The sequence below is a fragment of the Cyclopterus lumpus genome, chromosome 17 (genome assembly GCF_009769545.1).
Source record: "Cyclopterus lumpus isolate fCycLum1 chromosome 17, fCycLum1.pri, whole genome shotgun sequence".
NCBI lineage: Eukaryota > Metazoa > Chordata > Actinopteri > Perciformes > Cyclopteridae > Cyclopterus > Cyclopterus lumpus.
In genome coordinates, this window is record NC_046982.1 from 3,210,217 (window position 1) to 3,235,722 (window position 25,506).

The window sequence follows — 25,506 nt, forward strand, 5'->3', positions numbered from 1 at the left end:
TTTTCTCTCTCTTTCTTCTCCATAAATCAAGACAATGCAACATGGAGAGTGTCTCTCCAGCACGACAACTGGCATACAGACGAGAGGCGCTTTGTTGCATTAGTTTTTAAACTGTGGTTGGGAATGCGCTCAAGCCCAAATCAAATCCCCGCGTGTGGTCATGCAGGCAACAGAAAAAGTTCATTTGGAGCTCTGCATTGTGGTTCTGTTGTACCGGAATGAATCCCGCTGACGGAGACTCATCCCTTGCTGCTTCACAAAGCCTCCCAGTGACACCTACTCATGAATTTTAATGTCCTCCACTGTTTTGGTCCTGGCACCGGAGAAAATTTGCTCCAATATTATCCATTCCTTTTCCAGGAAGGAACTAAAAAGAGCTTGACGGCACTTAATGCTCATTAAACTGCACTTCTTTGCCGTATTCCTAAGAAAAGGAAGGCGTTCTGTCCTTAATCTGCTGGGTGCTGTGGCATCCAGACGATGAAATCCACAAAGCGTTGGACTCATGATTGACAGTTAAAATAATCAAATTCAAATCAATGCAGCAGCAGATATATCAGATGAGATGTATTGAAATAAAACAATCCCAAGTTCAAGTCCCCTTTCTCATTAGGTGTGTTTACATGGAGCCTAATATTTCACTAATAATTAGAATAACAGCACAATCAGAATGAAAAAGTAGCCACGATAAGGAAAGGGACTGTCCCAATCGGAGGGACATTTTTTAAAAATCAGCTTGGATTGGTGTTACCTTTGATATTTCGTTCAATAGGAACAGTTTATGGTCTAATAACCGTTAATACTCAATCCAATCTCTGTGGTTGGAATAAATAGGTTTTTTATCATCCTAATCACCAATGTATCCGGCAGATAGGATGCTTCACTAGCCTTCTGATTTAATGTTTTATGGACTCTTGGATTTTTTTTCCAATTAGAATGATTCCCATCGAGTTGAAGAAATATCCATGTAAGCGTACTTTACGATCGATACCGTCAGAATCAAATAACGCTGTACTCTCTGATGTCAGAGATTTATGGGACGCAGTGAAAAAACAGTCTGATGTGGTAAGAAAACAACAGTTAGGTAGGATGGGGAGACAGGATTAGCATAGAAAGATGGCATATTAGTATATTTCTGTCTCAGGAAGTCAAGCTCAATTAAAAAGGGAAAGTGGCAGAGCAACATCGATCACCAACAACAAGGCTCTCACCAGGGAAAAGTAACACGGAGGCTGCACCTGTTTTGTGCCATATTTCCACAAAGATTACAAGAATTATTAGCTCAAATATTGGTTCATAGCAGTGAAATAATACCACGGATATGATGTCTAATAACTCTGCACTTTCAGTATCTCTCCACATGTGAGAAAATAAATGTTATATGTTGGTTAAATATTGGTTATATTTGCATAATATATATATTATAGTTTCACAGAGAAGGGTCCCAAACAAAGAAAATCTATTTTATTGTCAGAATCTTCGGAACCCATTTTTATAGGTCCAATGTATACTTTAGCAAAGAAATTGGTCAAAATCTGTGTTCTGGCTCCCCGTTGGAGTTATTCAACTCCAATAGACTCTTAAAGGGGCGTGGCACAGATACAGGAAACTGACTCAGTGCGGACTCTCCTCCCTGAATTGTCTCCGAGTCCACCAACAAGAAACATGTCCCAAATCCTGCAGATAATACTTCCATGGAGGAGTGGACTGGGCCCCATATTGGCGACTTAAACCAGGGATCGGAGAAAAGTGGAGCACCATCTTCGCTCCACCAGGCAACGCACCTCCACCTAACAAACCTAATGCAAGCGTTGATAACGGCGTGTATTAGGTTTGCCTTGGCGGTAGCCATCCTGCTGACGCTGGACACTTTCTCTGTGGCACAGATAATGAAAAATAAAGGGCCAAATAATGAAATCAACATAACGCTAGCCTGTGGTTAAATAAAGAAATATGCTAGCTGCTAGTGGTGCTCTCCATAGCAACAGCCTGTCCACTGCAACCGCCTCGGTTTGTGCAGGCAGCCCAGGAGATTTTCAGTGGTTACTTTCTCTGAACACTGGGACAGTTTTGTCATTGATGCTGGATTCACAAGCACACAGGACTCACAAGAAGCACTGCGGTGGATGGGTTTCAGTGCATCACTCAGTTAAAGCATCATTGTTGTGCACATCTCTCTCTCTCTCTCTCTCTCTCTGTGAGCGTGAGCACGGAGGTTGTGAGCTGAGAGCGTTGTCTCGAGAGTATATGGTGGTTTTTGTCTGCTTTTCGTGTTGAAAGTGGTCGACAGAGAGCGGTGTATGTTGTAGTGTATGTTGTAGTGTTCTGTGGTGTTACTGGGTGCACAAGGGGGTTTAATGGGTTCTGTGTGCCTGTTGGCGCAGCTGGCCTCGCGATGGATCTCGCGATGGATCACAGAGACACGGCTTGAGATTCGCGCCGTGTTTCGCGTGCTCGGTGGAGGACTGCAGTCTGGCGGTGGGGCGGGTGGTGGGTCACGGCAGCATGAAGTCCGCCACACGCATGGACAGCGCGGTAGTGATTTTCCTCGACAGCATGGAGAAGGTGAGCACGGTAGTAGCTAAAGGCATCGTGGTGAAGGGCACGGTGGTGCCAGTTCTGCCGCTGGTAACACCGGCGGTCAGAGTCATGGCGGACAATGTGCCCCCATTTATTAGGGACGAGGTTTTGCTCGGAGAGCTGGCGAGACACGGGAGGGTGGTTTCGTAGGTGAGGAAGGTCTCCTCGGGGTGCAGGTCTCCCCTGCAGAAGCACGTTGTGTCTCACTGGAGGCAGCTCCTCATGGTACTGAATAACAGGAGTGAGGAGCTCAACCTCGTCATCAGGACCAGAGTTGAGGACTTTGAGTATGTGTTGTATGTGACCTCTGGAAACGGAAGGTGTTTCTGGTGTGGACGAGAGGGGCATCAGGCCAGGGACTGCCCAAGCAAGAGGTCAGCTGAGCAGGACGCTTCTAGTGAAGCGGCTGCTGAGGGACCGAGCCAGAATGGTCCTGAGGGGGTCGGAGGGGACCAACAGGAGGGGCATGGAGGACAGGGGGAGACGGGTGGAGCACAGCAGGGTGAATAGGGGCTGGGGGGGGGGGGCCAGCAGGGTGGAGAGGGGGTTCAGGAGGGTCTGGGTGGGGCCCAGCAGGGTGAAGAGGGGTTCAGGAGGTGCTGGGTGGGGCCCAGCAGGGTGAAGAAGAAGGGGCAGAGGTGGCCCAGGAAGTGGAGGAAGGGAGGGCAGAGGTGGCCCAGGAGGTGGAGGAGGAGAGGGCAGGTGTGTCTCAGCAGGTCGAAGTTGTCGAGTTGGTGGACGGTGAGGTTGACATGGAGGAGGATGAGGAGAAGCGTCAGGCTCACCGTCTGAAGAGGAAGAGCAGGGAGGATGAGGAAAGCTCACGGGCCAAGAAGGGGGCAGAGGAGTCTGGGTCCAGTATGGAGGAAGACTCCTACTCTGATGCTGAAGGTGATTCCTTTGATGACACTGAGGAGCGCCCAGGAGTGTACAGTGTGGGCAGAATAAGGGGGTATCTTGTTAGGACTAAGAACCTGAGGGTTGTGATAGAGAGACACTTCTCTGACATGCCAAGGCTCTCTAGGTCTATTCGTCTCCACAAGCAGGAGGGCTACAGGTTGAGCAAGATAGTGCAGTGCGTTAATAAAGTGCTATGGGAGGGTGATGAGTGTGAGTTTCCAGAGGAGCGGCCTGAGGGGTGTGTGTCTGTGTGTGTGTGTGTGTGTGTGTGTGTGTGCGCGGGTGTGTGTGTGTGTTGGTCACTCACTGTCCCTCAGGCTGTGGCATGATAGGACATATGGTGCAACAACAATATTGCCAAAGCATGAGACATAGCAACACAAAAAAAATTCATATGGATAATAATAAAAATATGATAGAAATAATTACATTGAAAGAAAGTACAGTTGTGTTTCTTGGGACACAATAAAAGATGCGTGTGTGTGTGTGTGTTGGTCACTCACTGTCCCTCAGGCTGTGGCATGATAGGATAAGGCAACAAGGCGGGCTGTGTTTCCTTCTCCTAGGAGGATTATTAGTTGAGAAGATTCTCCCAATTCTCTGAAACCTTTGATCTGGGAGTTGAGCCGGTCCAATAAAGTCTGTCTTACTATACATATGTATATTTATCACATTTTAGGAGGAAGTGCATCTCTGTCTCAACCTCACCTGTCGAACAGTGACCACATATTCGATTTTCTTTTAGTTGCCAAGATTTCTTCTGTCGGCCTTTTTCGATTGCCAATTGGTGGTCACTGAGCCTGTACTTGATCAGGATCTGTCTCTGCTTCTAACCCCTGACATAAATGAGATATTCTGCCAATTCATAATCTCTTTTTAGGGCCAGATAACATTCTAATCTACTTTGACTTTCAGTTTCTTTTTTCCAATGTTCCAAATATGTTTCTTTGCTTTTCTTTCGTGGCTCTGGAGGGCTTTAAAATGGAGGGTGTCTTGTGAACTTGTTTGAAGGTGATTCCAAAAATTGAGTGCTCGTTTGTTAATGTTTATTATAAGGGGATATCTGCCTAATTCTGCCCTACATGCATTTGTTAGTGTTTTTCTTTGAACGTTGAGGGTCGTTCTGCAGAATTCTGCATGTAGGGCTTCTGTAGTGTAGTGAGTTGACCCCAAACTTCACTACCAATGGGCTTGATCACATTATCAAAAATACCAGATTTTGATTGGAATTTGGATATTATAAAATGTTCTTTTAATTGCATCTCTCTCTCTCTCCATACAATGTGTTCACCTAGAAAAAGGAACACAGAGCATCTCTTGTTGTCAGGAAGGCGCAGGAAATGCTCACAGCGATCGTTCATTGAAAATGTTTTGTCACAAAGTAGCTTCTCAAAGGAGTTTAAAAACACTGGGTGGATGAAGCGAACGCAAATTTGCAACAGTTGCAGAACTTTCTAAATAAAAGGCTGGAAAAGAGCGGAGGGACTACGGGGTCCTAGTGACCCAAAGTGAAACTCTTCCTGAGCATAGTAGTTTTATTGCACAAGCCAACTTAAAAATGTGAACCTACATTTATGTAAGACTTAGACTCTATATAAGAAGTGGACATAGCCATGGTGACGTAACCCACTGGTTTGTGGACTGATGTTTGGAAACCTTGAGTTTGACGTTTAGGCTGTATTGAAGAAGACTTGAAACTAGAGATTAAGACAATAAACTCATGTTTACTGAAGGAATAAATCAAGAGAGAAGTAGAGTTATTTCCCCATAGACATCTATGCAACCAAAGGAGTCGCCCCCTGATGGCCAAGGAATGCGAGTTTCAGGCACTTCAGCAGTGACTTCCCTTTTCAGAACTGGAGGTTGCCGCCTGATAACGAGCAGAAACTGTGCATTTTCTGTGTACATGGCGGTTTATTTTGAACAGAAGCCCTGCCCCTCCAAACTCGCCGTCCCTGACATGTCCAAAACCGACGCCAGAGGGGAACATAGAGCGTCATAGCTTGAAAGGTAGGGCTACGGACCAAGCTGACATATTTGGCGAATTGGGAGTGAGAAGGTGTACGTGCACCGTCCATGGAGACAACAATACAGGAGACAAACATGAGCATAAACTTATTTAAACATAAAAGTGTTTTAATTGAGGTACTTGAGCCCTTCTGTTTAATAAACAAGTTGTATTTGTATTGTGTTGTTTTGTATGTGTCACCTTTTGAGTTCCATGTTAATGCAAGCTTCAAGACTCCCTCCCCTCCACCCCCACAACCCCTTTACGGTTGTGCTCTTCTCTGTGTGTGTGTATTGTTGTGCAGCTGTGATCTATTTCTATCTTTGTGTGCGGAACACGCTGCCTGCTGTGAGTATGTCTGTGACTGTAAAAATCTGTAAGATTCACGTCAGTGGAAGCTGTTCACCTACACACAAACAAACTGACACACACACACACACACACACACAAGCTGCTAGAAATAGCTGCTCTATATCTGAACGGGTACAGTCAGAGTCGATGTTTAATCAATGCCCCAGCTTTTCTCCGTCTGCTGCAGTCTGAAAAACAGAACGCGTGGCTGGATGGATGTTTCATTACATGGTCCAGTGTGCCCGGACTATACATGGACGGAGGGCATCACAATAAGGGGAATAGGGAAGGAATGCGTTCGGTTCCTTGCTCATTAACTCCGTAATAAAACGCGTCAATAATCCAAACCGTTAAAAAACATAATAAATTCTAAGCCCTGCAGCTGGTCCTCCCACAATCCTTTGCCAGCTGCCTTCACACCCACACTTTCCCTCTTGATTTAGTTATGTCACCATCAACCCTTTACGTTGGTCCTAGAATTCATCTGTGGGTCAATTCAAAGAACGCAATAAGACACCAGGATGTGGTAATATCTGTGTGACATTCATGAAATGAAACCTGGAGAAAAAACATGGTCTCCTATGGATTTAGCTCATTAATACCCCAATCAGAGGAGCAGATGACGCTTTACATAGGTTTAACCTTTGACTTAATGAAAATAAAGAAGCTCAGTCTGCAAGGGTGTTCGGTTCAAGTCCCTTTGCGGACAAGGTACAGAGTGAGTGTCCAGGATGCAGCAGAGCTCACTCAATGATCAATGGCTAACATGGCAGTTGTTTAAGGGGCCTCAGTTGATCGGGTGCCTTAGTACTGATGATTGGTTATCAGTACAGTTGTTTTCTCAATGATTTCAATACCAACACAAACAAAATATTGATTTCTTAAAAAGGGAAGCCCCCAATATTGTGCACATTGTAATTGTGAGATGGTACACATTGAGACTGAAAGGATGCACGTGAAGAATAGTCAGCACCACTAACAGCACAATGCCACAGCGGGTTGCACGCATAGTGCCTGTGCTTTATACCGAAGTGGGCCCCAGCAGCGTGGCTGCCTGGTATTGATATTCTAACTACATCCCTTTTCAGACAAAGCTAAGATAAAAAAAATAAAAAAATGCAGCCAACAACCTATACTGAGCCAAATGCTACTGTTGTAATGCCATGGATGTGCAGCGGCAGGAAGGACAAAGAAAGAACAGCGGGCAGTCATGAGCTTAGCGTTGTAATCAGGACATTCAAGGGCCATACACAGCCCCTTACGAAGATGAAGGCAGAGCAACATCAAAGCTGGAACGGCTTATTTAATTTAAAGCTTGATTTATAGCGTAGAAACAGAGCCAACACACTGTGGCTAATGTGCACCTCAAAAATACACATCAGGGCTACATTGACTGGTGCCTGATGCTGGTGGAGATTGCTTGGAGAGAAGACGACATCAAGCAAGCTTGTATTAAAGTCAATATTCTCCCTTTTCTCAGTAGCGCAGATGTAGCGTCTAGCAGCCAGTTCGGCTGAAAACCCTCTGCTGACGATAAATCTGTATCACAAGGTTACTGTTAGTCTTGGGAGTTTTTAGTTTAGTTTTGTTCAAACGAATCAGGAGCGAGCGACATATCCACATTAGAACCGGCGGTGGTGGCTGCTACTAGCAGTTAGCTCAGTTCTTTTTCACTTTGATCAAAGAAAATGTGAACGTTAAGAGTTGGTATTTCTGCAAATTGGACCTACAAACCAGCCCTATATTGATACTGATTCAGACTGTTTTCTCATATCTATCTCAACAGACACATACGCTCACGAGGAGAAGCTCTTACCCGCTGAGTTAAGTTTGCTATCTTGGGTGCTGTTCATAGACGTTCCTGCAGGGAGTGGAACGGGAAGTAAAAAATTGGTCTCGCAGCTCCCAGGGTGCCTCCTTGGAGGTGGGGATGATGGCAATACAGCTGACGTCATTAGCGGGGATGACATCATTGTCGCCATTGCAGCTGCCGCCTCCGTTCCACTTGTGACCGTGAGCGAGCGCCGGACAGCCATGTGTGGGTAGGACGCCCTGGGTGGGCATGCTGTTCCCAACAAGGCAACATTTGGTAAATTGGGTATGATTGCTGGCGATCCTCCCATACCGGTGGGGTACGTTCCGGCCATCAACATGGGAACAGACAGGTGTGAACAGTCAGACATTGCCCGTCTCACCGCGGTCCGCTGTGGCAGTTCACTGCTGTGGCTAGTTTTTGTTTCCCTGCTTACGCCTCTGCCAGGTGAAGTACATGACACTGTCTTCCCCTTTTCAGTATGGCTTAGGTTTTCTCTTTCCACCCTACTCTCCAAAACACCACCCACCCCAGCATCAATGTTTGTTGAGGTTGGAGGTGTGCTTGTTCTAGCGGCACCATCTGTACTTCCTGTTTGTTCAGCAGCAGAAGGAGCAGTACCAGTAGGTCGTATATCATTACTTTGCTTGCCTAAAGATGGCTTGAGCATTTGTTTAGTTAGATCTGCAACAGCCTTTTCGGTCAGACTTCCGAATAGGCTTCGAGACGTCGAAGACTTCTCCTCCTCTTTATTACCAAGACTTGATCTGGTACCAGTGAAGCAAGGGTCCAATGTGTTTCTTTCCTGTTGCATTGAAGGAGAAAGCATGTCCTGGCCTTGGGCAGACACTTGAGATCCCTGGATGAAAAATCCACTTTTGTTGCCTGAATATTTTTGTTGCAGATCCTTTTGTCCAGAGTTGGAGCTTGATGCAGGTTTACGGTCCAGCGCAGAATTCAGGAAGGATCTCCCGGGTGAGATGGAAGGGGAAAGTAATGTAGAGGATGGGGTAGAGTTTGAAGATAGGGGGCTGCTGGGGCTTTGTCCTGCACTCCCTAATGACCCACTCACCCCTCCCGCCCTATGTCCGTCTTCCCTTGGCCTCCCCCCTCTGGATCCCTCATCCTCTATCTTCAGCGCTGGCATCTTGAAGCTCTCCGTTCCTGGCACCGCCCCAGACAACGCCACCTCGGTCCAGCCTCGCCCTGACATTGCCTCGTCTTCAGTCAAAGTTATTTCGGATCCCCCCTGTGTTGCTGCGCCGACCTGCCCCCCCGGTGCCACCTGGCCATACCGCTGCCAGTCACTGCGTCGCTCTGAGGCTGGGCTTGAGGGTGGCAGCGGAGAGGAGGCCAGGACCACAGGGATGTTGGCATCAGGGAGGGTAGCGGGAGGTCTGTGCTGCTGCTGCTGCTGATGCCCACTGGAAGGTTGTCCGTACCCGCTGCCACCGCTAATAATGCCAGGCTGCTGCCAGGGCGAGTCAGACAGGAAGGACATTCTCCGTCTCTGTTGTCAGGTCTTGTTGTCTCGCTTTTTTCCTTCTTGTCTCTCCTTTCTTCTTTTATTTACTCCTTGTTTGACTTTCTTTGATAATCTCTGTTTTTTTTTCTCTTTCTTCCGTTTTTCCTGCTGTCTCCTGCTCGTTTCTATCTCCAATAAGTGTTGTTTTACTGGAGGCAGAAATGTCCTCAGTATCAAAAGTGTTATGAGCTTGGAAAGTAGAGGAAGCAATACATCCTTTTTTTGTTTTTCTTCTCACTATTGAGTTTTCTTCTCCTCGTTGTGTGTAACTCTGCTGTTGTGTGTGGAGTGCATTTGTGCATATGTGTTTCCAGGCAAGGCAAAAAGAGTGCGAGTGAGAGTGCGTGTGTGTGTGTGTCTGGTCGCCTCGGCTTCTCTCTGAGCACTGCACGGATCAGCTGTGGGGCTAAATTGCACCTTGCTCTCTCTCTCTCTGTTTTCTTTCTCTCTCCCTGACATCACACGGTCACATGACAGCCCAGAATAATCCCTTATTCGCTGGAGCAAAAATGTCTGCGTCTCGCCCCCAGCGGCAAACGTGACACACATGAAGAGCCATAATCACGCACACACATGTAAAGTGGGAAACTAGCACATAAACAGATCAATGGTTGTCACAGTTATTCAGCTGCTTTTTGACAGCCACTGTTCACATGTTGATTCAGAGTGAGAGACTAGTGAGACATCTCTGAAGACTCTAATCATCCTCGCTAGATTAATTTGTGCCTTCACTGGGATTATTTTGTGAGTTTCACATTTTCCTATTTTCATCAGTTTACCATCATTTTCCGAACAGGTTTAGATTACATAGTCATTGATTAAATTAAGGTATATTTCATTAGGAAAATCTTCTCTGAACTCTAAATTCAAGGCTGTGCCTGTGTTTTTTTGTGTAACTTTTCAAAGTTGCAAAGTTGCTTTAGGTTTGGCATTCTGTTTTCATAGTTAGGATACAATGATAGGAGTTTCAGAGGGATGGGTATCTTTAAAGAAAAACTATGATTCGATACATATCATGTGAATGGAAGCATTTAGTTGTGTAAAATGCCACCACGGCCACATTCATTTAGATCAGACGCAGTGCAGGTTAACGCTGACTGCTGAGTGTGTGAGCCCTTGAATAGAGGTAAGCATCCTGCGTCAGGGATTTGTTTCTTTCGGGGAAAAACTTGGATGTGGTGAAGATTAAGCTGCTGAGGAGCTGCAGTGCGAGGCCTTGACACAGATAATGCAAACTAATGGATTCAATGCTCTCTAATTCTCATTTGAGCTATATAAGTAAACAAAAAAATAACAAGTGTTTAACTTTGCAGTAGAAAAAAGAAAAGTCGGAACAAAACACCTATGACTCACGAAGGTGAATCATGTTAGCTGGATTGCCAAGTAGCGATATGCGTCAGCTCCAAAAGATGTCTTATAATTAGCAGTTTGATGTGTTTTTTCAAAGCAACTCAAAGCAGCTAACAGGCAGTTACAAAAACTACAGACATAGTTGTGCATCTTTGTAGTAACACTGAACAGTTTGGAGCTAGGGTGATGGTAATCAACTTGAATGGCTGTATGGCCTAGATGTAATGATTGTATTCACTTCTAGACAATTGTTTTTGTTGACAAAATCTCCTCTGATTGAACAATGGAAGCAGCTGTGGACTGTTAGTGTGAAGCTGACTGTTCACGTGTAGCCCAGAGTTGGCTTACAAAGGGTCACTAGGGGTATGGAAAGGGGCGTGCTACGAACAACGTTCCACAGAGCCAAGCTTTATTTGCGTGAGCTAGTTCTACGAAGCCTTGAGCCCCAGTCAGACATAATGAGCTCCACGCTGATGGAGCACTATCAACTGCTTTCATCATCCAGGTCTGTGCACGTTTCTATGAAAGGCTTTCGGCGACATTTAACTCTGCTACCGCACAGAAATGGCCTGATTCCGGGTTCATGTAGGGTCTGGCCTTATTTTTTGAACTGAACAAAGCTCAGCTCAGGCCTTCAACAAAGGGTCTGCGTTGCCAACCGGTACACATCGTCTGCGATGAAAGACTCATCTGTTGAGACTCATTAGGTTTGATGGCTCTGCGTGGCTGTTTAATGGTCTAGGCATGAGGCAATTCCTATAGTGCCCCTATGGTAATGATGCCCCTAAAACACACCACTAATTAAATTAGGCCACCTCATTGAATATACAGACGATGACTATGGGAAGCTACGGCGAGCCAAGCACGATCTCACTCCACTCCTCTCAGGATTTAGACTGGAGCTTTGCAAGGAGGATTAAAATGATTTTTGCAGAGCACTAACTTTCTGGACTTGCCTGAGAAACTGTGTGCAGGAGCTAACTATCAGTGTTCCATTACATATACTCATTCTCATCTACATTTGATTCGAGGCATTTAATTAACTGATGCTGCTTTGCAGAGAGACCTAATGGCGGTCCGAGCAGCGTTCATTTCACCGACTCTGTGCTCGACGCAGAGAGCATAAAATGGCTTCGAGGAGTGCCACCATCTCGGGTTCTGTGTTCTCTCCCGACAGAATTTCTACTTGAACCGACAATTCTTCTGGCTTAAAGCATTGGACAATCTTCCCCAAAGAGGTCCAAGGTCAACAGGGGGAAATAAACACTGGGTAAACCACACTTTATCTCATCTATCAGTCTCTATCTCAGAAATATATTCAGAATGTAACGTCATCTATATGGTTTTAGAATCTACATTTGGAATAAAACCGAATAAAAATCTGCTTGTTGTGTTCCTCAACTGGTCCGACCTGGATAAAATAATAACTAGCAACTCTACATTGAGTATGATAGTAGTCCTACGCCATCCAAAGCATTGCCAGCTAAGGAGTGAGACTCTTGACCTAGGCATGGGACGATATGAACATTTCATATCACGGTTATCATCGACAAAATAATTGCCATTCGCAATATTATCCTGATAATCATCCAAATATCCTTAAAACTGGTACTAACACGTGCAGGTATAACCTTTCACTTAGATATTTCTTCTTCGTTTTAGTGACAAACAAACAATCCTAAATAAGATAATCATGAATCATAAGGTCCCCCTTCAAAAATAAAGGACAGTCCAAACAGGTACATCATTATATAAATAGCATCACTGTGCGAGTCTGCTCTTTCTTGCGTAATAAATACTGTACTTTTTAAATCAATTCACTTTCAAGTCACTCGCGAGGACATTCAAGAAATAGAAATGTACCACAATCAACTGTGTTTTTCATAGCCATCCGCAATAAAAAACAACAACTATATTGTCCCATACCTATCTGGAACCAAGATTGGGATCATGGAGCCTTCGCAATGTTAAAGGTGACGAGAGAAGAGAAAGCACTCTCAGAAGACAAAAAGAGCCAAACCGAGTGAAACAGAACAATAATACATGAGTGTGCAGCAGTAAGAGCAATCAGCTGTCAGTGAGTCATCCCAGGGTCTGGACCCTGCCTTTGAAACACAATCTCAAACAAACACCTGACGAGAAGCTGACTGCCTCCCAACTACCCCACTTCGCCCCCCAACACACCCGAGGCCTGTGCCAGCACAACAAGAGCAGCCTGTCAAGCCTGACCGCAAATGAATGAGAATCATTACATAATACCTCCATAAACAATTTGTCTACTGTAACGGCAGAGGGAGAGGGAGACATTAGAGCATTGTTCGCTCTCAATAGACTTGCAATGGGGTGGGTATTATGCAAGAAAATCCTTCCGGTAAAGTCGGGGTTAGGCTTGTGCTAACATTCAAATGGGCTCTCGGGTTAAAGCGGAGGGATTTCTAGATTTGACAGTTGATGTTCTGGCATCTCAGAGACGAGACACACACCCTCTTCTTCATCTCTTTCTTGTGATAGCGATCAAATCAGATCCCAGCTGGTGAAGCCGACTGTGCGTTAATTGGGTATCTGTTGGACTGCCATGTCTAGAAGCCTGTGTGGCAGTGACCTTTGGCAGATACTCCTTCTGCTGAGATGTCCAGAGATGTCTTCTCACTGTCCAGTGCACACTGGGAACGTTGCACAGGTTTCCCTTTGTCTTTGGGCCTCACTGTTTGCTAGAATTGTGTGGATGATGCTTTGGATTCAGTAAGTTAGCTTTAGAATTTAGAACTGAGAATTTTAGTTGCCTCAGAGTTTGAAACTCGTCCAAAGTTTGACTGTCAGTATACCAGAAAAGTAACTGACATTGATAACTGAGGAGACTTAAACCGTTCATGCAACTAAAGTAAAATCCATGGTTCCAAACACTTCCGAACACTGTATGGCGCATGGTTTCAGTGTGAAAACTGCAGCCATAACTGAAATAATATAAGCTATTAATACTAAACTAATAATGCCTTGATTTCTGCCTTTTCACTAGTTTTTCTTCTCCTTAAGTCTGGATTCAACCCAACTGAACTTACCATCACTATATATCATGTATCTGTGCCAAAGAGCTCCATTGTTGTATCAAAAACACATCACTGTTCCTTCATTACCATCAACACCATTCCCTGTTATCAGTTGTTACCAATAAACCCTTGATTGGTGATGCACCATCATGTCTTAAGGAGCTTGTAGTACCATGTTGCCCCACTAGAGAGCTGCGCTCACTAAATGTGGGGCTACTCGTGGTTCCTAGAGTCTTAAAGATTAGAATGGGAGCCAGAGCCTTCAGTTATCAAGCTCCTCTTTTATGGAACCAGCTTCCACTTTCAGACACAGTCACCACATTTAAGAGTCGACTTAAGACTTTCCTCTCCTTTCAAGCCCCAAGCTATTTTCTAGGTTTCTGCTTGAAATATCATACCCAAACTAAAAAGGGTGCATCTCTGCAACCACAAAGGCTATTTGAATAATGTCGGTGTTATAATAAAGGCAAACCATGTGTGCTTTTGTTCAGATTTGTAAATATTATTATATGTGTTACGGGTTAAGAGTAAATAAAGATGAAAGACAGCAAAAGTTGAATTTCTAGGTTCGCCTAGAAAAAAAAGCACTTTCAGGATGATTATCTCTTGGAAGGATGAACAGAAACAGCAGAGCACATCATATATCACAGCACAATATGTGACCAGTCTCTCTGCAAAGTTTGACTTTAAAAAGTAAAGCAGAACAAAGTTAGAGAGGTTTTAGTCCAGATAAATTAGGCGAAATGGGCATTTGGGCACCATCTGTGCAATTTGAATTTTCTCATGTACCAAACCATATATTTCACTTGTATATTACTTATGGTGTTCAATACATCCAAATATAGCAGTATTGGTTGATTAGAAGAAGAAAACTGTTTTTTTTTTTTAAAAAGCCAAAGATAAGAAACATTTGTGACTGTAAGTGCTAAATTGATTCATGTTGCTGTGTTCTTTTGCTCATATCTCGGTTTGAAAACATATTTAGAATCTGTGTGGAGTCCTCTTGCTTTTTGCTATCTGGCTTTTTCTGATAGCACCGAACTGTGGGTTGCTAGTTCCGGAAACGTGCTGAGTGGGCTGACTTATGATATTTTCATAATTCTTTCAGTGGCTTACTGATTCTTGTAGCCCAAGTTCTCTTGTTTAATTTGATGTACAACATCAATATATTTGCTCATGTTTATTGTAAGGTTTTACACAGTCTAACTATAATGTGTAAATCGGCGCCATGGGGCTTAAAAGGTTAATAGTGCTTATAGTTAGAGCTGAATCAGGTTTGCCCTGGTCTAGCCCCTAGATATGCTGCTATAGTTTTAGGATACACTGAGCTCCTATCTCCTCTTCTCTCTCTACTTATGGATGAATTTACATCTCTCCATTGCACCTTACTAACTCTGCTTCGTCCCCAGAGTTTTTGTCCCTTCACGTCTCATAGGGTCCATTGGACCTGGCTGTGTCTGAAGCTGGTCTTGGGCCAGACCTCATCGGCTCTTTTGCGATGCCTCTGTGGCCCTGCCTCCTGTCACTAATTATTCATAATTTCTGTCATATTCATTCAATGTGTTGTAACTCTGTAACACTGTTCATTCTGTACACATGACATCTATTGCTTCCGTCCATCCGGGGAGAGGGATCCTCCTCTGTTGCTCTCCTGATGGTTTCTTCCCTTTTTTTCCCTGTTTTTTCTATTTTTGGGGAGTTTTTCCTGATCCGATGTGAGGTCCTGGGACAGAGATGTCGTATGTGTACAGATTGTAAAGTCCTTTGAGGATAATTTGTGATATTGGGCTATACAAAATAAATTGAATTGAATTATGAAAACTGCACTTTTCCGTAACTTGAGTCACATACTTAGTCAACGTGTTAGTCCTGTGTTTGTTCGACCAAACTTTCTCTCTTCATACGATCTCACCAGACTTCCCCCTTTGCTCCCGTCACAAATACTCCGGCCACAAGAGATATGTGTCGTCTTCTTGCATTCTTATTGCTGATCAACCATGTGCATAGATCATAATGGCTTCCAGCAGTCGGTGGCTCAGCGGGTCGTAATCACCACAATCCTCCTGTCCTTGAACACTGAACCCCAAGGCGCCTTACTGCAGCCAAATGCTCCTCCATGCTGAGGGCGGGTCAAATGCATGAGTGTCCCTGTATGTATGTGACACTTCTAACCCATATCTTCATATCTATCATATCTAACGCCCATTCATTCACCTCGCTGATCCAAACTCCAGAGCACCAAATGTGGTTTAATCCGCTGATGAAAACAGATGCAGCACTTCCTCCTGTTTGAGTAACGCTCGAGAAAAACAACATGTGGCCATGTGTATTTCATTCTCATTAATTCACCAGTTTCATCCAATAAATTACAGCCACGCAATCCAGCAGAGAAACATATACACAATTAATTTAGATAATTCAATTAAATAGTTATGTTGCTTGTTTATCTCTTGGGCTCCAAAATGATTTGACTGTTATTGTTTTAAACGGTTTGTATTTTTTATATCACTGTTTATATTTGTGCTACTCTGACATATTATCACAACAGTTCTGTGAAAGATTGGGACGATCTCATGGCTCTCCGCTCAGGCAAGAATCCCAGAGGTCACTGTTCGTCCTCCTTCTGACGGTCACAGCTTGTTGAACATCCTCTGGAGATGAAGGGAACAGCGAGAGAGAGATAGAGGATGCTACAGCTGGTTGCCTATGGCGCCCGGCAGAGAGACGAGGAGGGGGAGAGATGTGGGGGGCAGAGGAGTGGGTTGGGAGGAGGAGGAGGATCTTGTCAGAGCGTTTCTATTTTTACTCCTCGACCTCACTGACTGTCACACCCAGTCCACCCCTTCTCTCTCCCTCTATCCCTTCACACGCCGAGTCTCTTTGTTTCTATGGTAACCGGCTCTCTGTGTCTCCCTGACGACGCCCCCTCCCCACCCCACCCCCCAGCCTCCAATGCAGCGATCCTCACGGTGCCGCAGCGACAGGGAGTCTGAGCAGGAGAAGGGGAAGATGTGATGCAGACGGAGGAGACAGAAAGGGCAGAGAGGAGAACGAGAGGATGGAGGGATGGAGGGATGGGGGGGTATGAGGTATGATGCACAGGAGGAAGGGAGGAAAGGGGGAAGGTGGAAGTATGGGGTGTAAGGGACATTGAATTAAATTAATCCAACAAAGAAAGGAGGCGAGCAGACAGAGGAGCGGGGATAAAAGATGGAGATCGGCCCGAAAGGAGGGAGAAAGGGAGGAACCCACTTCTTCCTTCTGTCACTGTCACCTGGCCTGTCTGTCTCTCTGTGATCTGGTTAAAAAAGGCCCAAACACAGAAACACAAAAAATCAACCTAACCGACCTAAAAGTTCAAAAACATAAATTATTTAACCTGCAGAAGATTGGCAGCGTCTTCGGGCTTCTACGCCTCAATAAAACAATACGTGCCAATGAGTGCAAGCATTTATAGGGAGGCTGTTACAACACAATCCTTTGATACGATAATTAGGATCAAAGGATCCTAATAATTGCCCTCGATGGACTGGCGGCCTGTCCAGGGTGTCCCCTGCCTTCGCCCTATGTCAGCTGGGATAGGCTCCAGCGCCCCCGCGACCCTAATGAGGATAAGCGGTATTGAAAATGGATGGATGGATGGATGGATCCTAATAATCTGAAATGAATGGAAATCAATGTTAGGAGAAAAAAAAACATTTAAAGGTCTGATATAGCCCCATCTATAGGCCCATACTGATATTTGGGAATTTCCAAATTCCAACGATGATATCAAACCAATAAACACACCTTGACACAGATCCCTTAGATCAGTTTTTTTGTTTGTTATTTTTTTTAATGACCTAGTTTGACATTACTGTACTGGAATAGGGCAAAATATACCAATATAAATATACTATATCCCTCTGGCTGATATTTTGGTCTAGGTCTATAGTCTACAATAATGTATGCTTTGGAGAATATTTAACAGCATGGCTGCAACTAATGCTCATTTTTATCGTTGATGATAACTCGTGAACAGCTTGGGCTATGAAATGCCAGAAAATTATGAAAAGTGCCCGCAGACCATTGTGACCATCTTCTAATCTCACAAAAGATCCAAAACCCACCGATATACTATTTAATGAAACACAAGACGGGAAAAAAACTATGTCGCAAATCCTCACATTGGAGGAGCAGGAAGTAAAAACGACGAACGAGCTAAACAGTCGATTAGAAGACTTGTTATCCAGTACATAAAAAAATCCATATTCAGCCTTATTCAATTCAGTATAATCACACATTTGAATGAAGCAATTAAAATAAGCAAATAAGCAAACTCAAATATGAATAAAACATATTTAGAAAATAAATGTAAAGATATTGGAGGGATTTGACACTGCTTTGAGATTTGGAAGCATTCCTAATCCAGGTGAGAGTCCGTCTAATACTGCTCAATAATTTAAGTCTTTTCCACCAGAAGCCATTTCGTCTCTGGGGATCAATAACGGTTCATTTTAATCTGGTCTCTGATGAGCTGCTGCATCCGTCAAACGGCTCTGCAGTTCTCCCAGCAGGCCACTTTATGGAGCCAAAGAGCAGTGCTGAGACTCAACCAGTGCCCCCAGGAGCTATCACTCACACACACACAAACACACACACACACACACACCTCAAAAATAAACAGGGTGTCCTCTCCTTATGTAAGGGTGAAATAGTCCCAGACATGAATATATTGTATGTGAGAGGAGATGAGGAGATGGGGAGCTGTGAAAGCAGAACGCAGGTGTATAAATAGAGACACACAGAGACATAAAAAAAACATAAAAAGCAGAGGACGCAGTCAGATATCAATAACTCTAATAGGTTTCATCCACTGAGACACAGAGGTTGGGTGGGGTTTTTATTTTATTCAGGGGTATTATTTTAAGCCAAGCCATGATGTTTTTTCTGACCCTAACGAGTAGTTTTGTTGCCCAGACCTGTGGCTGTTTCAGGTTAACCGAGTGTTTTAACGTTAACTCATGTCTTAAAATCTTTTACCACGTTACCACATTCACCGTGTAAATCTTCTGCGTCGAGATACTACAAAAAAATGATCTAGAGTTATGGCTGTATACCCAAAACAAAGGATTTACAAATCATTTAATCTCTTATAAAAAAGTGAGGCAAAGTCGTTTCTAAAGGTGGTTACAGATCCAAACTTTCATAGAGAAATGGAATGATTGCAGTATATTTGCCATGCACCGATCAACAGCATACTGTACATATTAACATTGACAGCATAATTCCACAGAAATTTGACTTCTAACCAAGAAATGTCAATAAAGAATTGTTGAGATTTTTGAGAAGTGCAGTGCAGAAACGCTCCGGCAAGGAGCAGTAAGTTTAAAAGGTTAGGATTATTGCAAACTCTACCACAAACTCAGTGAAAAAAACATTAAAAGGCTCAATTCTTACTGGACCAGAGCGTCCGTTTGAAAAACAAATACACAAGGGAGGCCACGTTAATAACCTTCATTTTTCAGACCGCATGAGGTTTGTGTGTCTGTGCTGCAGCAGCACCATGGGTCTCAGTCAAGAGGACCAGCTACACACAGCGTGGCGCTGTCCTCTGCAGCAGACACTTCAACAAACTGCTCAGCCAATCATTCATAACTTCATTCATTCATTTCACTGGGCGGAAAGCCATAGGAACATGCCTTGCAAAAGAGAACTGGACCTCACCAATAGACCCAAACAGACAAATAGTTAGATCACGTTAGATCAAATACGTCCTTTTCTTTTGTTGTCTTAATTGTGTAGTTTTATTTAGCTGCAAAAGCCGTGCAATCCATGTGTGAATTTTACCCATAATGTACAACATTACTCATCTTTCTGCGGCTACATGCTGACCTCTAATGCCCGAGAGGATGGGTTTTTACCTTCAAGCTAATACTTATAATACTCATCCTATTAGTGGAGCCTGATCTTTATCTGCAACTGTGCAGACATACTGAGTTTAAGAAAGCTCTTTTTGTAATGAAATCAACTTTCTTTCATGAATAGAACTTGTAAAAAGAATGTGGCCTCTTACGTAGACGACTAATTTGTAGAGTGAGGTCAAAATATATATTTTAAATAGTTTAACACATTAAACTGACTTTGGGATAAATGATCCAGTAAGTGTGTTATTACGATTTTAGTTACACAAGTGCAAACCTGGTTTTAGACAATCTCAGAAAAAGGAAATTCTGGTTCAACCCTCTGTGATCTCTGACGCCCTCTTGAGGGGGGCCCGGACCCCAGGTTGGGAACCACTGCCCAAGAGCGTAATTCCCCAATGTTCCAAGAAACCTCAAGCGCCTCAACCCCAGTATACAAAAAGAATGCCCTTTGTCCCGGAAGAACATAATATGATGTTCTACATTAGACATGCCAACAACTCTCTCTTAATTCTTTTAAAACAAAAGCTTTGCCTGTGCTTGGTTTTAGTCAATTCTGCTTTATATTAATACCACTACTTTACATGCAAATCCACCACTGCCATATTTGTTCCATATGAGAATCCAACATGCAAACTGGAAAAAGAGAAACATGTCTTACCTGTTGATCAAGGTCGCATGATCGGTGCCATTATGAAACAGAAATGAAGGGAGAGGGGAGAAAAAGACAATGGTCAGCCAGTTCAGAATCAGCTTCAATGCAATAAAAGGCACTTTCACATCCAACATCAACTCAGACAATACTTGAACATCGTTATTGTGCTTCAAAACTCCAGTTAGAATATCAGAAGGTTACAGGACGATTCAGAGGCTATGGGATGTTTCAGAGGCTATGGGGCGTTTCAGAGGCTAAGGGACGTTTCAGAGGCTACGGGCTGTTTCAGAGGCTAAGGGACGTTTCACAGGCTAAGGGACGTTTCAGAGGCTAAGGGACGTTTCAGAAGCTCAGGGACGTTTCAGAAGCTACGGGATGTTTCAGAGACTATGGGACGTTTCAGAGGCTATGGGATGTTTCAAAGGCTATGAGATGTCTCACTAACTATGGGATGATTCAGAGGCTATGGGATGTTTCAAAGACTATGAGATGTTTCAGAGACTATGGGACTGTGGGACGATTCACAAACTATGGGCTGATTCAGAGGCTATGGGACGTTTCACAAACTATGAGATGATTCAGAGGCTATGGGGCGTTTCAGAGACTATGGGACATTTCACAGTCTATGGGATTTTTCAGAGACTATGGGATGTTTCACAAACTATGGGATGTTTCAGAGACTATGGAACGTTTCAGAGACTACGGGACGTTTCAGAGACTACGGAACGTTTCAGAGACTACGGGACGTTTCAGAGACTACCGGACATTTCCGAGACTATGGGACATTTCAGAGTCTATGGGATGTTTTAGAGACTATGGGATGTTTCAAAGACTATGGGATGTTTCAGAGACTATGGGACGTTTTAGAGATTATAGGATATTTGAGAGACTATGGGATGATTCTGAGACTATGGCACGTTTCAGAGACTATGGGATGATTCTTAGACTACGGGACATTTTAGAGATTATGGGACATTTCAGAGACTATGGGACATTTCAGAGACTACGGGATGCTTTAGAGTCATATTAGATTAATTGAGTTAACACACATTTCACAGACGGTGTTTGGTATTGGGTCAGGTTGTAGTCGTAAGAAAAGTCTGAGGAGAAGCACAGGTGGAATCGCACTTATAAATAAATCTTTGTTTAGCAGACTGTGGGGATGTCGCCAGAGAAACCCAGCATCATCAGGAAGAAGAAGCATCCGACTGAGGTCATCTGAGGGTTTATCCTGGCGTACAAGAGGCCGGGCAGGCCAAAAGGGCAGACGTTACTATGCTGTTCACTACATGGTTGGTCCACCCAGGGGGGGTGTAACAAACTCACAACCATAACTTTCTTGGACATGTCAAGAGTTAGCAACTGGGAGAAACCCTGATATTTAAGGGTGATTATATTTTTCCTTTCAGAAAACAGATTCTAACCAGGACTATCGTTTTGAAAAGGATCAAGTGCAAAAACCTATAAACTGCTCGGGAATTTTGCATCACAGGATCAAGATAACAAGGGGTTAAAATTTAGATACTTTAACCGTGAGCTTAAGGGTTTATTATTCACCTTGACTATACAGTAACCTTGTGACAGAAATAATTGGAATTCCCTTATTTGATGTCTTCCATAGCTTTGAGGAACATCTTGTGATCTTCATTGTGTAGTTTTTATTATATCTATGGAGGCGGTTCAGTTGTCATCTTCGTACTTAAGCATGGAAACTATGGTCACTGACAGGTGGTTGTATATTGGAATATATCTGGCAAGGGGAGAGATATTTTTGTCAAACTACAACTCTTGTCTCAAGGGGTTCAAATAATGTATTGGGTCAAACAAGCACAGGACGTTCACCTGGGAGCCCCCTGTTCTTGTCCCGTGTGGAACCGAAAGACTTCATTAAATGTACTTTTCTACTTTGCTGATGCCAAGTTACTTATTTGAACACAAACCACAATTTTCCTCAATCTAACCAAGTAGTTGTGTTGCCTAAACCTTTGGTTTCGATTCAAGAAGTTCACTTTCACTTTAGGTGCAGTTTGGCCCATGAGAAGCATTATAAGGTTAGGTCGAGATAACCACTGATAACTCCCATTCTATCGGCTGATGCAAATTCACATGACAGTTGCAATAGAAACACAAAATAAACACAATAAACCCAGGAGGCATCAAGAAAATTGGAAAACTGCAGGTTGTGTTTCACCAACCTAAACCATGTTTTACATGATTGGTAAACCAAAAGTCTCGGTCACAGCCATTTCTACTTTTAACTTCTGTACTACCGCCCTACCTTTAACAACTACAACATTATCAACTTTAGGAAGCTAAAAAGCGTTAGCAAACTAGCTTTGCCAAGTAAGGACCCAGGTCATGTGTGTGTTTCTATAGAGAGAGAGGAGATAGTGGGGGGTTACATGGGCAGCTGACAATCATATGAAACAGTAGACAGTGGAGCAAGCAAAGATAGCAGAGCTATCAGAAGCAGAAGGTCAAGTGATAACATTGTTAGGAACATGGTAACAGGAACACAGAGGCAGGCAGAGGGAAGTCAATCAGACAACTTTCATGTAGGGTCTGACCAGCACAGTACATTTGTGTCCCATACTCTTGCCACCAGCTGTGAAGAGTGATTTATCTGGACACAAATGTTTCTCTGGTAAAAAATCTTTGGGATTTGTTTAATGCTGATATAGAGAAGATTTATGTTTGGATCAGATTATTATATACAATTGAGCTGCTCTGCATTTATGTCTCTGGCCCTGGTTATTACACATACATAAAGAAAAAGATAAAGCACCAAGCAGTCCTGGTGCTCAATCCACAGACAAAGAGCCATGCACAGAGGAAGACAACAAGTAGCTACTTCCTGCTAGCTTAGCCTACAAAGATTTTATTCAAATGTGCCCCATGTTATTCATAATCTTCCCTGTAGTTCACCAACCTTCCAGTGGGGGGAGCTGTGGCGGCGAGGACTCCTGGTGCTCTGAGTGTGCAGGGAGAGAAGGAGGGGCTGCGGGGGTGATGGGGGGTGGGGAAGTGGCTTTTGCTGAGCTTAAGGGCGTGGCTACACTTTTGGGGGGAGTGTCTGACGATAATGTGAGGGTGGCTTCATTCTTACAGTGAGAAGCTGAGGGGATAAGGGGCGTTGCTGAAGTGGTAACGGACGCGGTAGCTGCAGTCAAACTGGGTGTGGCTGTGTAGGACAAGAGTGTGGCCGAGGGGACAAACGGCTTGGCATCAACGTTGAGGGCGGACCCCACCGCAGTGGCTGGGGGGCGTGTTCCTACGAAAACTAACGGTGATGTGTTGGTGGAAAAAGCGGAGGCAGGAGGGAGGTCTGGAGTGATCTTGAAGGGGTTCAAAGCAGTAGTGGCTTGTGAAGCAGGGATGCCAATTTCTGTTGGGGTGGACTTAGTCAGTGGAACAGTAGCAAGGGAAGGGGTGTAAGTGATAGGGGTGGTGGTCTGCGAGTCAGGAGTGGAGCCTGGAGGGGTCTGGAGGACTGAATCCAGGAAGGAGAAGGTCTGGGAGACGGGGCTCAGATTTTCCCCGGTCATCAACGCTAGACTACCACTAACATTCCCAGCTGGACTACTCTTGATGGCGACACTAGCCGTTGTACTGTTATGTTCAGGTTTCCTCCCCAAAACCTTCTCTTGATTTGCTTTTGGACCACCATTATCAGACAAGGGGAAATCGTCCACACACATCGGCTCGTAAGAGCGTGGAAATGCATCTGTTAGAAGGCTAGCATGGGAACAGTTAGTGAAACTGGTGGGTATTTGCGCAGGGGCAGAGGGCAAAACAGGGCTGGGGTTGTCATCCGGAGTTTTGGAGTCAAAAGGACCAGAGTTGCCAGTTGTGGCCCAGGTGGGAGTGACTGTAGCCGGCGCATGGGAGCTGGGCTGCTGGGGCACACCCCACTCCTCTGGGAGTCTTGCCCGACTCTTAGTCTTCCTGCCTTTCACTCTACCCCCTCCTCCACTCTCTCTGATATCCCACTCCCAGTTCTCCTCCTCGTCCTCCTCCGCCTCCGGTCCTCCCTTATCCTGCATCCCATGCGTGTCTGATTGGCCGATGTTTTTCTCCTGGCTTGCCAAGAAGTCGTAGATCTGGTCATGGCCCTTCCTCTTCTTCTTCTGCCGCCTCTGCTGTTCCTTGCAACTCTCGTCCCCCGGCCCCACTCTCTCTGGGCTGAGAGGTTCGGAGGCGGAGGAGGTGGGACTGCTGTCGTCCATTGAGCCGTTGGGAGAGAGGACGGGAGCTGCCGAGGGGTGGGGGGTGAGGGTTTTATAAGAGGAGGAACCAATCACATACTGTGTCAGAGAATCAGCTGCCGGAAAAACCATCAGACTGTGGTCATCGTAGGTGGCTGTCACTACTTCATGAATACATTGTTTACTGTTTCATGGCAGTAGGGGAGTGTAAAGACTGGTCTCATCAAAAGTTAAGCTCTATACGAGATGAGGCGATATTGCGTGTAGGTATGTAGGTTCGAAGGTATGCCACAAAGACTAGAGTTAGAACAACGGCAAGTGAATGTGCCAGTTTTTTTAAACAGTTGGGTATGCTTACTTAGAGATTCAATGCAGTCCCTGAGATTGTTTGCACATTTATTGTCATTAAACATATTTCCTAAAGGGGGACTCCATCAAAGTTGGTTTACAGATGTTGGGGAGCACTGCTGCACATGACAAACACTGTATAAAGTCCTTTATGTCTTTTAAATTTTTTTTTTCGCTTTTAATGATATCTCTGTATAATTAATGTGATTTCAAGTATTCAAATTATGTTAGTTCACTACTACTTTATTATTTACATAAGTGAGTTATATCCGCAAGGGGGTTGGGTCATAATAACATGATTAATAGCGGACAGGTCGAGTGTGGGTGAAATGATAATTCATTGATGGGAACAATATTTATTACAATCTCTAATATGTGAACATAGCAGAGAGCGCATAGCTTCATTTTTCATCGGGCAAGTGCTTCCCCATTAAGAGAGACGGGTTAAGTAGCTTAATTTCATTGATTATTTCAGAAACTAAACGTTTAATCCCGTTTTGACATTGTCGACAGGGATTGTTAGGGGTGGAGTGAAATGTCTCTAAATTTAAGAAAATAATTTATTTGAGTGGGTGGTATTTATGAATACCAGCAGATTTGGATGACTATAAAAGACTAGAGGGTCTCTATTTGAAGTCCCAGTTAAATTAAACTGTACATAAATAATCAGTGGAATACTTTTTTTTAAGTGGACATATCATAAACCCCCCCTCTCATCTGAGTATCTCCACCCACGGCTTGAAAACTACCTCTGCAGAGGTGCGCTATTTATTTAATTTGAAGCCAATCAGAGCAGACTATGCTTTTCTGGGAGGGGTTCT

The 25,506-nt window shown here is 44.2% G+C and overlaps 1 protein-coding gene across 1 annotated transcript in view; it reads right to left on the bottom strand.

Moving 5' to 3' along the window:
* The window catches only part of map4l (microtubule associated protein 4 like), a 69,545-nt gene that overhangs the window by 20,638 nt on the left and 23,401 nt on the right, over positions 1-25,506 (bottom strand). The window contains exon 5 of the mRNA XM_034555320.1: positions 23,062-24,384. Within this exon, the coding sequence (XP_034411211.1) occupies positions 23,062-24,384 (1,323 nt within the window). The remainder of the gene's footprint in view (positions 1-23,061; positions 24,385-25,506) is intronic.